The sequence below is a fragment of the Oncorhynchus masou genome, chromosome 29 (assembly GCF_036934945.1).
Source record: "Oncorhynchus masou masou isolate Uvic2021 chromosome 29, UVic_Omas_1.1, whole genome shotgun sequence".
In the NCBI taxonomy this organism is placed as follows: domain Eukaryota; kingdom Metazoa; phylum Chordata; class Actinopteri; order Salmoniformes; family Salmonidae; genus Oncorhynchus; species Oncorhynchus masou.
Window position 1 is genome coordinate 74,490,001 of NC_088240.1, and position 12,072 is coordinate 74,502,072.

General features: G+C 40.9%; 1 protein-coding gene across 1 annotated transcript in view; it reads right to left on the bottom strand.

Annotated features, from left to right (window-relative positions):
• Positions 1–1,722, bottom strand: part of LOC135520514 (trypsinogen-like protein 3) — a 2,915-nt gene extending 1,193 nt beyond the window's left edge. The window contains exons 1-4 of the mRNA XM_064946119.1: positions 1,579–1,722; positions 630–1,214; positions 386–519; positions 1–208 (exon numbers count right to left, since the gene is read on the bottom strand). The exon at positions 1–208 is cut by the window's left edge and continues 1,193 nt beyond it. Coding sequence (XP_064802191.1) covers positions 71–208; positions 386–519; positions 630–714 — 357 coding nt within the window. The 5' untranslated portion in view covers positions 715–1,214; positions 1,579–1,722 and the 3' untranslated portion in view covers positions 1–70. The remainder of the gene's footprint in view (positions 209–385; positions 520–629; positions 1,215–1,578) is intronic.
• Between the last annotated feature and the right edge of the window lie 10,350 nt (positions 1,723–12,072).

A 12,072-nucleotide genomic window follows, 5' to 3' on the forward strand; every position in this document is an offset into this window, starting at 1 on the left:
CTTTGTTTTTCTTTTCAATCACCATGTTGTAGCTGCTGCTGCGGTGGTCCACACAGGTTCAGGTGTAGGATCAGGGGTGTTCATTCATGGTGTCATTGATCCAGTCAAGGTACAGGCGCAGGCGGGTGTACAAACCAACGTCAGAAGAACCGGACCAGAACAACCCCTTTAGCTCACCCTCACACACCACAGTACTGCCCTGGTCAGACTGAGAAAGAGGGAGGGAGGAAGAGAGTATGGTGGCACAGTGACATTAAAGTACAAAGGAAAATCTTGATTATCTCGTTGATCATAATATTATTTTCTCTGTTTCCAATGCAACAGCCAGAGATATAAATATAAATATATAAATGTAAGCAATGCACTGTGCTGTTGATGTACTGACCAGGCAGTTGTCGGTCGAGATGATGGTTTTAGCACAGAATGTGTGTTCAATCCAATAAAGGGGAAAGGCTATCCGGCACATCTTGTCATCAATGACCCGCTGTGTTTCACACTTCAGGATTAGTTTGGGCTCGTCTGTATGGAGGGACAGACACAGGGACTCATGGGAGTTTATTTGGTGCTTATATATTCCATTAAATTGGGTTGAGGCATATAGCCCTCCCCTGGCTTTATGGTCCACTCACCCTGTCCCGGTACGATGGAGCCCCAGCCGCTGACCAGACACTTCTCGTGGAGCTGAGTGCAGCGTGTTGGTAGTGCGACGGGCATGACATGCTGAGTGAACCGGGCAGGCTCTGCCAGCTACACCATTGCCAGGCTATGAGAGGGACCTCGTGCTTATGGCCCGTGCTGCACATATCTGGCCACCCGGATGTGTTGCTCTGTCCCTTCCTCCACTGTCAGGTCATGCTCCCCCTGAGAAACCATAGTGTGGCCAGGTCTGAGGAGGTGTAGAGTAGAGTAGAGTAGAGTAGAGTAGAGTAGAGTAGAGTAGAGTAGAGTAGAGTAGAGTAGAGTAGAGTAGAGAGGAACTTTTCGGTGAACATATGGGCTGCATGCATTTTACACTGATTTCGGAAAAGGGGGGAATACCTACTCAACAAAGTTCCAAGAGGTAAGCACCCACCACTCGTTGATGAGGGCACCACTACACCTTTCCTCCCCATACCAGCCCCCCTTAGTGTTCCACAGGTCGACCTGCCAGGGTCTGGAGTGGGGTTGACAAACTTCCTGCAACAACGCTCCATTCTCCTCCACTGGAACAGCCACTAAATGAGAGAGAGAGAGATGGTCATAGTATAGATGAGTGTATTGACTGAGTGTAAGAAACATCAAGAACACCTTCCTAATATTGAGTTGCACCAGCAGCCCCCCAATAAGGGATCATAGCTTTCACCTGGATTCACCTGGTCAGTCTATGTCATGGAAAGAGCATAATGTTCATGTTTTGTACACTCAGTGTATATCTCCCTCCCTAACCTATCTCTAAAAGAAGGTATCATTCTTCATGCGCTTGCGTTTTATTATCTTTATTTAACTAGGCAAGTCAGTTAAGAACAAATTCTTATTTTCAATGACAGCCTGGGAGCAGTGGGTTAACTGCCTTGCTCAGGGGCAGAATGACATTTTTACCTTGTCAGCTCTGGGATTTGATCTTACAAGTCCAACGAGTCACCCCAGGCATTGCATAACTGTCTCACAATGCTGTAGATACTGTGTATTACAGTATCACCTGCACACCCCAAAGCCAAGGCCAGCAGTAGCAGCTTCATCATGTCTTGGTCTCTGTATTAGACTCTGGGTTTAGTCTGTGGTTCTTTTATACCTGTGTATCTGTGTCTCGAGCCTTTAGATCTCTGGGAGTTGACAGCCTGGGATGCACCTGTGCTTTGTTTTCCTGGCACTTCTCTCATGTCTGTAACTGGCAAGGTACAGTGCGACTATAGGCCCCCATTCAATCAATTACAGATTTTTTGTAATATATATTTTTTTTTATTGGACATACAAATGTAGGATCTTAATTTGAGATATTTTTCTAGAGCAAGAAAACAATCCTGCAGTAACAGGACATGTGAATTATAATGTGGATTTTGATCAATGGACATTTTTTGTAAGGGTTGATACAGGGAAATTCTGGGAAAATCAAGTCTGAAATTTCAAGTCTGAAAGTGGAAATCGAAAAGGCCTTTTTAAACCTCAAATACACAACAAGCTCTCCTGCAACAAGGTGATTAAATTAAAATCCTACATCTGTATAAGAGCAAACAATTTACAATTTTGACATAAGTACAAATATATATTTTTAAATTGTTAAAACAACAAAAACAATGCAAAAACAAACAAACAGAACAAAAAACGTAAGGCTCTTTAATTTAAAACGCATATTGGCCCTTTAGTATGAGACACATGTGTTGTTCTTTAGTGTACAGGTGCCATGTCCTTTTACTGTCACCATTGGGAAAATACAAACAAGAGAGAGATAAGGCTACTCATTTCATTCCTATCACTTGAAGTACATTTTTCACTGTGATGAAAGTACTCCGTGTGCTCTACCATTACGTAACTCTTTGTATCAATGTGCAGTGCCCTCGTTTAGTAATATCAAGTGAGGCTATTCATTAACTGTGGTTTGATTACTAACAGAAGGCAACAATGTGGCCTTGTGAGACAGATAAAGTTGTGAGAGAATTGGGAAATCAAGATGGGGAAACGTAGGTACTCAGAAGAAGCCTACTCAGGGATTTGAGGTATTTAGTTTGAATACATTCTGAGTCCGTTTGAATGAATCTTAGATTTAGGCTTCATAAGATTGGCCATATCCCTGCTAGTGTATCACCACCGTATGAAGAGATTAACTAACAGTTCAAGATGTTCTTCTCTGTGGTCTTGTAGCTCCAGGCTCTTACATCTTCGGTGAACATGATCATATTTGAGGTAAAATGTATTATTTCTGTCTGTTTCAAACCGACCATGAATAGCTCACTTCAAACCTTTCTGAGATCAGAAACCCAAAGGACACCCTTCATTTCCACTAATTTAGAAACTCAAGCTCTGGTTGAGAACGTGTCTGTCAGAAACAGTCACAGGAATCTGTGTTTTCCTTTTCCTCTATATGACCTGCTTCTATTATTCAGAGGAGAGGCAGTTGACTCAGTGTTAGGTGATAGTTATGTACAGTAGGCATTGTGAGACTCCATATTGTCCATATTGTAAACTCTGAGACATGATGTACAGTTAAAGTCGGAAATTTACATACACCTTAAGCCAAATACATTTCAACTCACAATTCACAATTCCTGACATTTAATCCTAGTAAAAAATCCCTGTCTTAGGTCAGTTAGGATCACCACTTTATTTTAAGAATGTGAAATGACAGAATAATAGTAGAGAGAATTATTTATTTCAGATTTTATTTCTTTCATCACATTCCCAGTGGGTCAAAAGTTTTCATACACTCCATTATTATTTGGTTGCATTGCCTTTAAATTGTTTAACTTGGGTGAAACATTTCGAGTAGCCTTCCACAAGCTTCCCACAATAAGTTGGGTGAATTTTGGCCCATTCCTCCTGACAGAGCTGGTGTAACGGAGTCATGTTTGTAAGGCCTCATTGCTCACACACATGCTTTTTCAGTTCTGCCCACAAATATTCTATGGGTTTGAGGTTTGTGATGGCCACTCCAATACCTTGACTTTGTTGTCCTTAATCCATTTTGCCACAACTTTGGAAGTATGCTTGGTGTTATTGTCCATTTGGAAGACCCATTTGCAACCAAGCTTTAACTTCCTGACTGATGTCTTGAGATGTTGCTTCAATATATCCACATACTTGTCTTTCCTCGTGATGCCATCTATTTTTTGAAGTGCACCAGTCCCTCCTGCAGCAAAGCAGCCCCCACAACATGATGCTGCCACCCCCGTGCTTCACGGTAAGGAAGCCTCCCCCTTTTTCCTCCAAACATAACGATGGTCATTACAGCCGAACAGTTCTATTTTTGTATCATCAGACCAGAGGACATTTCTCCAGAAAGTACGATCTTTGTTCCCATGTGCAGTTGCAAACCGTAGTCTGGCTTTTTTATGGAGGTTTTGGAGCAGTGGCTATACAGATACTTTTGTACCCATTTCCTCCAGCATCTTCACAAGGTCCTTTGATGTTGTTCTGGGATTGATTTACATTTTTTGCACCAACGTACGTTCTTCTCTAGGAGACAGTACATGTCTCCTTCCTGAGCGTTATGATGACTGCGTGGTCCCATTGTGCTTATACTTGCGCACTATTGTTTGTTCAGATGAACGTGGTACCTTCAGGCGTTTGGAAATTGCTCCCAATGATGAACCAGACTTGTGGTGGTCTACAATTGTTTTGCTGAGGTCTTGCTGAGATTTCTTTTGATTTGTCCATGATATCAAGCGAATAGGCACTGAGTTTGAAGGTAGGCCTTCAAATACTTCCACAGGTACACCTCCAATTGAATCAAATTATGTCAATTAGCCTATCAGAAGCTTCTAAAGCCATGACATCATTTTCTGGAATTTTCCAAGCTGTTTAAAGGCACAGTCAACTTAGTATATGTAAACTTCTGACCCACTGGAATTGTGATACAGTGAATTATAAGTGAAAAAATCTGTCTGTAAACAATTGTTAGAAACAGTACTTGTGTCATGCACAAAGTAGATGTCCTAACTGACTTGCCAAAACTATAGTTTGTTAACCTCTCTTGGGTAGGGGGCAGTATTTTCACGTCCGAATGAAAAGCATTCCCAAAATAAACTGCCTGTTACTCAGGCCCGGAAGCTAGGATATGAATATAATTGGTAGATTTGGATAGGAAACACTCTGGAGTTTCTAAAACTGTTAACATTATGTCTATGAGTATAACAGAACGCATATGGCATGCAAAAACCTGAGAAAAATCAAATCAGGAAGATGGAAATCTGAGGTTTGTAGTTTTTCAAGTGATTGCCTATCCAATATCCAGTGTAAATGGGGTCAGATTCCATTTCCTAAGGCTTCCACTAGATGTCAACCGTCTTTAGAATGTTTTTTCAGGCTTCTATTGTGAAAGGGGAGAGAATAAGACCACTCACAGTAAGTGGCTTAGCTGAAAGCCATGAGTTGTTTATCGCTCGCGGCCGTGAGCGCGAGCTCCTTTCCCTTTCCTTTCTAATGACAACGGAATTGTCCGGTTGGAATATTATTGAAGATTTATGATAAAAAACATTCTAAAGATTGATTATGTACATCGTTTAACATGTTTCTATCAACATTAATGGAACTTTTTTGACTTTTCGTCTGGACTTAGTGCCCGCTCTTTGTGCATTTGGATTAGTGAACTAAAGGCGCAAACAAAAAGGGTATTTGGACATTTATATGGACTTTATCGAACAAAACACACATTTATTGTGGAACTGGGATTCCTGGGAGTGCATTCCGATGAAGATCATCAAAGGTAAGTTAATATTTATAACACTATTTCTGAGTTTTGTTGACTCCACATGGCGGATATCTGTATGGCTTGTTTTGGTGGCTGAGCCCTGTACTCAGATTATTGCATGGTGTGCTTTCGCCGTAAAGCTTTTTTGAAATCTGACACAGCGGTTGCATTAAGGAGAAGTTTATCTTTAATCCTATGTATAACACTTGTATCTTTCATCAACGTTTATGAGAATTTCTGTAAATTGATGTGGCTCTCTGCAAAATCACCAGATGTTTTGAAGGCAAAACATTACTGAACATAACGCGCCAATGTAAACAGAGATTGCGGCGAAATCTGCACGGAGCCTTCACCGTGCATTGCCACTTTAAGAGCGCATGAGCAGTAAGGAAGGAGGAAATAAAGATAGCTCATTCAGCTCTTTGGGGAGGGGCGACAGTTTGTGTGTGCTGCAGAAGTTTTGTTTGTTTTCAGCGTTTGTAGTTTATAAAATATTTAACTCAATCATCGGTGTGATCGCTTTAGATAGTGGTTGTTTTTGTTTGGGACCGTGCCCGTTATGGATCGCATGGATTAGTAGCAACATTGTTGCGAAGCTTTAACATACAAACCATCGGACAGTCAGACAGTACACTGGCAGGCCTGAAAACCACAGCTAAGATTTCTCTTTTTCTCTCTCTCTTCCCTCTCGTTCCAGTGCTTTACCCTGCAACAGACTCTCTATTTTTCAAGTGCACTTCCCACTGAAGTTCATTCGACCTGGACTATTATTGCCCTGCCAGAAGTATTTGGATGAACATTTTAGTTAAAAGGGAGGTTGCTTGCAATTTGTGTATTGTTATGTGAACTGTATTGAGGTGAGGTGTACTAATGACATGTGGCCGAGAAGACTGTGGACATTTTTAAGGCCTTTGTTGTCGATGAACACCCCCCACATTCATACCCTCTGCACTCATCCACTAGAAAATAATAGATTATTGCAAATCCTCTGTTGATGACTGGGTTCGTTCTTGTATGAAGTTGCTGTTTAATTGCTCTGCCATTATTAGTATTAAGAGACCAAAATCTCTTTACCCCTCTCTAATAAATACAGCAACAAGATTTTTGGATATAAATATGAACTTTATCGAACAAAACATATGTATTGTGTAACATGAAGTCCTATGTGTGCCATCTGGTGAAGATCATTAAAGGTTAGTGATTAATTTCTCTATTTCTCCTTTTTGTGACTCCTCGTCGGCTGGAAAATGGCTGCATGTTTTTTGTGACTAGGCATTGACCTAACATAATCACATGGTATGCTTTCACCGTAAAGCCATTTTTGAAATTGGACACTGGTTGGATTTACAAGAAGTTTGTCTTTGTCATAATACTTGTATGTTTGAGGAATTTTATGAGATTTGTTGTTTGAATTTGGAGCCCTGCAATTTTACTGGATGTTTGTCAGGTGGGATGCTACCGCCCCACGTACCCTAGAGTTAACAAGACATTTGTGGAGTGGCTCAAAAACAAGTTGTCTCCAGCCTCAGTGTATTTCAACTTCCGACTTGAACTGTACACATAACCAGATTGAGGTCACAAACCTGTGGGAGATATGCATGAACATATCCTACGTCTCAACTTTGTCTAATTAAACAAAGTGCAATGATCGTACTGACTCATATGAATAATGCTCCTCAAGAAACATAGGGTTTATTGGTTTTCTACAAACGCATGTTTTTATTTAAAGATATGTTGACATAAATAAAAACATTTAAAGAAGGATTTTCCTACTAGCACTGACTTTGCTTATAGCTACTTTATTGTTCTAGCTACAACTGATGTGGTTGTCTCACCTAGCTATCTTATGATGAATGCACTAATTGTAAATCGCTCTGGATAAGAGCATCTGCTAAATGACTAAAATGTCAAATGTTGACATTAAATAATACTGTATTTCAATCTACACAGACTCCAGGGGGACGTCACCGAGGGTTGGAGGTCTGGTGAAGCTGATCAGAGGCTCCAGGATGAGTAGGGGCCCACAGCTGCGACGTTCTCCTCGCCAAGACATTTTGAGTATATTGGGGACACGGAGGGAAACAAGGAAGGCTCTTTACTGTTGGTATAAGATGTGGTAGACCTGGTCCTGCAGGATGCCGGAGTAGGTCCTCACCACCATGCTGGTATCAACAAAGGCATTCCTGATGGACACAGACAATGCATGAACAATGCATTAACTGTCAGCCTGCTATTTTGACCTGCTGTTCCGTTCGTGTGTGTGTGTGTGTGTGTCTTACTTGGCCTTCTCCTCCAGCTTCAGGCCCTTGATGCTGTCCAGCCAGCTAGAGGCGGTGCTGATGGATGTTTCGTAGTAGCGCTTGACGGCGCTGGTCAGCTTTTCCAGGGTTCCCTGCTCTCCATCAGCCTCGGCAACATCTGCGACCGGTTCCTCAGGCGTACCCTCCTCAGCTTGCCTAGGCAGACGGAGGCCCTGAGCACCTGGAAGGGGAGGGTTAGGGATAGAGGGTCAAGATGGTTAATTGTCAGTCAGTCAATGTTGCCGCTCAAGGTGCTCTTATTTGCAGCCTGGGGTGTTTAACGTTTCAAATCAAATCTTATTGGTTGCATAAACATATTTAGCAGATGTTATTGTGGGTGTTACAAAATGCTATTATGATAAAGCAACCTTCTGGGATGCACAGTGAGGCTGCAAAAAACACATCCTGGAACATCACCAGCTGGTCAGTCAGTTAGTCAGTCAGGGTCTTGGCTGTGTACTTACTGAGGCCCAGAAGAGTGACGAGCACAGTGATGACCAGAAGCTTGTTCATGATGTCACTCAGATCTGTGTGCAAAGCAAACATCTTGGTGAGGGTCAGATAAACCATACATCAACTTGTCCACAAGTCAGCATCATTTCCTCTTCCTTTTCAGCTCTGCTCTTAGCCTGATCTCATCTCAGCTTCATCTAATCTCTTCTATTTTATCTCAAACATGTCTCTAACTGTAATGTCAGATTTCCTCCTCTTCATCTGAAGAGGAGTAAGGATCGGACCAAGATGCAGCTTGGTAAGTGTTCATGACGAATTTTAATAAGAAAAGCCTGAACACTACGAAATACAAACGATAACATGAAATAAACCAAACCGAAACAGTCCCGTGTGGCACAAACACCCACAAACCAACAGTGAAACCCAGGCTACCTAAGTATGATTCTCAATCAGAGACAACTAACGACACCTGCCTCTGATTGAGAACCATACTAGGCCGAAACAGAAACCCAACCTAGAAACCCAAAACATAGAATACCCACCCAACTCACGCCCTGACCATACTAAATAAAGACAAAACAAAGGAAAATAAAGGTCAGAATGTGACACTAACAGGTTTCCAATGACTAAGGTAAAGCTATTCTGAGGTTGTTTTCAATGACAATGAAACTATAATTTTTCTGGGTTTGTATCTCACTATGATGCAGCAGTCCACATACATATGCAGGACCTTACTGTGAAAAAAAACAGGAAATGTGAATTATTATGTGGATTATAATTAATGGACATTTTTGTTGGGGTTGCTACATTTGTAGTTAGCAAATCAACTCTGAAATGTTAAATTGCTAACTTTAGAAGCCTTTTTAACTCTTGAATATACTACACGTTTGCATTTAAATGTCCTGTAACAACAGGGTGATCAAATGAAGATCCTACATCTTTATAGACATGCCATCATTTATTTAGTTATTCTGTTCAGTTGGAACTCTTCTCAAAACTCTCTACTTGATCTCTCTCAGAGAGCATTTTGTCCAACAGTCTGTAGACAGATATGTGTAGTACCCATTTTATACAATACAACACCTTATAACAGTGATATTATCATGACGTGCACCCTGAAATAGCTACACTAGTAAGAAGTGTTTTCTTTTTCTCCATGGTGTGTGAACCTAAAGAAGATGGTGAACTAAAAGATTGTGAACCAAATGAACATGGCTGTACTTACTGTTTCTCCTCTCCGTACTGGGTGACAGGAATGAATAGCAGGCAGTAGCTGAGAGGGAGCAGTGAGCTGGCCTGTGTATATATATATATATATATATATATATATATATATATATATATATATATATATATATATATATATATGAGTGGGGATGTATTGATGTATTGAGCCAAAGTGCACTCCTCTGAGATAAACACCCACTGTTCAGGTGTTTGTGTATGTGATAAAGAAAGTGAGAAGGAGGGCAGACAGGGTCAAAGATGGAGATGCTACGACAGTAACATGTTCATCATTTTTTTATTTAGTATCATTTGAGTTTAGTGTAGGGGAATCTGTGTATTTGCCAATCCAGCTGTTTTGAAATGTAACAGAACAAGTTATCCTGATTGGTTTTGATTGGGGACTGGTTGGTTTTTATTGGTCTTTTTAAGTCAGTAGAGTAACCCATTCATATCTTGTGTTCATATTACAACCCCCTACCACCACCCTCTACCTACCCCCTCCCTTGCCTAAGCACACAGTCCTAAGTCTAGATCACCATTGACACGTCGGTCTGGTTACTACAGGCTACAGGCTACCACTGCACACAAATGGTGATGGTAAACTAAGACAAAGATTCGCCAAGTGGTGCTGGTGAACTATCTGTCAATGACTCACTACCAGTGGAAGTTAAAGATGGGGCAGCATGATCTGTTATCACTGAATATCTCATGTGAAGCCCAGTGCTGTAGCTGTGGGCTGTTTAAACTGCATCATCCACATCTTCAGGCGTATTGTGATGAATCTGCCATGATCTTTCAGCTAAATCCTCCTAATAACCTGTCCTGGCTGTGTGTGAGGTCAAGTGATTTTACAATAAAGTATGATTGTACATTTCCAGTATTATGTTACATTTCCCATGTTAGACAAGATTGGTTTAACGGGGGAGTTCAGCGTATTAGATGTTTCCTCACCCTGAAAGTGTTTATGGGCCAGGAGAAACTGTACTCCATGCTTCTGTTTTCTTTTAAAAGACACTACGAACTTAACATTAAGTTGGGAAATACTGAACTTTGCCTATTTTCTTTGTATACTAAACTTAGTGCTGTGTAAACACTCTAGTCACCTGATTCCCTGTCACACGTCAGGTTGTTTTGTGCCCTGTCACTATGACCAGGTCTCTGGTAGGTGGTGATAAGCTGAAGGGACAGGCTGGTATGCACCTAATGTCTTGACATTTGTAAATCACTTTGAGATTTGCTGTAAAATGAAAAGTGTTGACCTGAATAGAAGATATTAATAAATGAGTTGACATAGCAAGGGAACGGACAAGGACAGAGTAATGCACATTTACTTAGATCATCTGTAGCACTAAAGCAAAAACTTCCTGACCATATCCCTTCTCACCGATCATTGGTCGAATGGGGAGGGTTGTGCCCTTGATCATTATCCAATCTGTTTGACGTAGAATTAGCTTTTGGAGTGAGATTGAAGATCGAACTCAGTAAACATATTTTAATTGGTGTGTCTTATTTATTTAATTATTAATTTAGGCCCTTTATTTAGCCAAGTAGGTTATGAAGAACATATTCAGCTATATAGCGACTTGGCAAGAGGGTGCAGTGAAACAGGGCAGCAACAGCTGACATGTAATAGTTGCACGTTGTGATTGACCACCCACACTGTACAGTATGTGGGAAAAACATGTTGGACTTGTGTGACTCAGTTGCCCAGTTCAGGAAACTTTGTTCTATCCCTCCTCTGTACTCTACTCTACTTTTCTGTACAGTTCTGGAATGTTCTGGACTGAACTGAACTGTTCTGGACTGTTCTGTCCTATTCTGTTCTGGACTGTTCTGTACTGGTCTGCAACCTTCATCATACAAATCTGGGAGATATGCATGAACATATCCTACATTACACAACTTTGTCTAATAATACACAACTGAACAAACTGGTCAAACAGACTCATACAACTGAATCATGCTCCTCAAGAAACACATATGGTCTACTGTTTTCCTGCTATTCATGTTTTTATTTCAAGATCATTTGTTGACATAAAACATTACAGTATTTCAAACTGTTCCAGATGTGCCTGAAGTCTGACATCAGAGTCATTTGAGTCGACTGCACCACTGGGTGCCACTATAATTTGACATGTGTTTCTGCCCTACTGGGTTTCCTGTGGTGAAACACTAGGGCTCTTTTCTTCATTCATAATGGAAAGGTTCTGTGTGCTGTCTGAGGTGAACCTAAAGAGAGTAGGGACCCACAGCTGCGACAGTCTCCTCAACAAGGGACTTTGAAAATGCAGAGGGAAGCAATGAATTATATTTACTTTTGGTGTAAGATGTGGCAAATCAAATCCAATTTTATTTGTCACATACACATGGTTAGCAGATTTAATGCGAGTGTAGCGAAATGCTTGTGCTTCTAGTTCCGACAATGCAGTAATAACCAACGAGTAATCTAACCTAACAATTCCACAACTACTACCTTATACACAAGTGTAAAGGGATGAAGAATATGTACATAAAGATATATGAATTAGTGATGGTACAGAACGGCATAGGCAAGATGCAGTAGATGGTATCGAGTACAGTATATACATATGAGATGAGTAATGTAGGGTTTGTAAACATTATATTAAGTGGCATTGTTTAAAGTGGCTAAGTGATACATTTTTTACATAGGTTTTTCCATTATTAAAGTGGCTGGAGTCAGTATGTTGG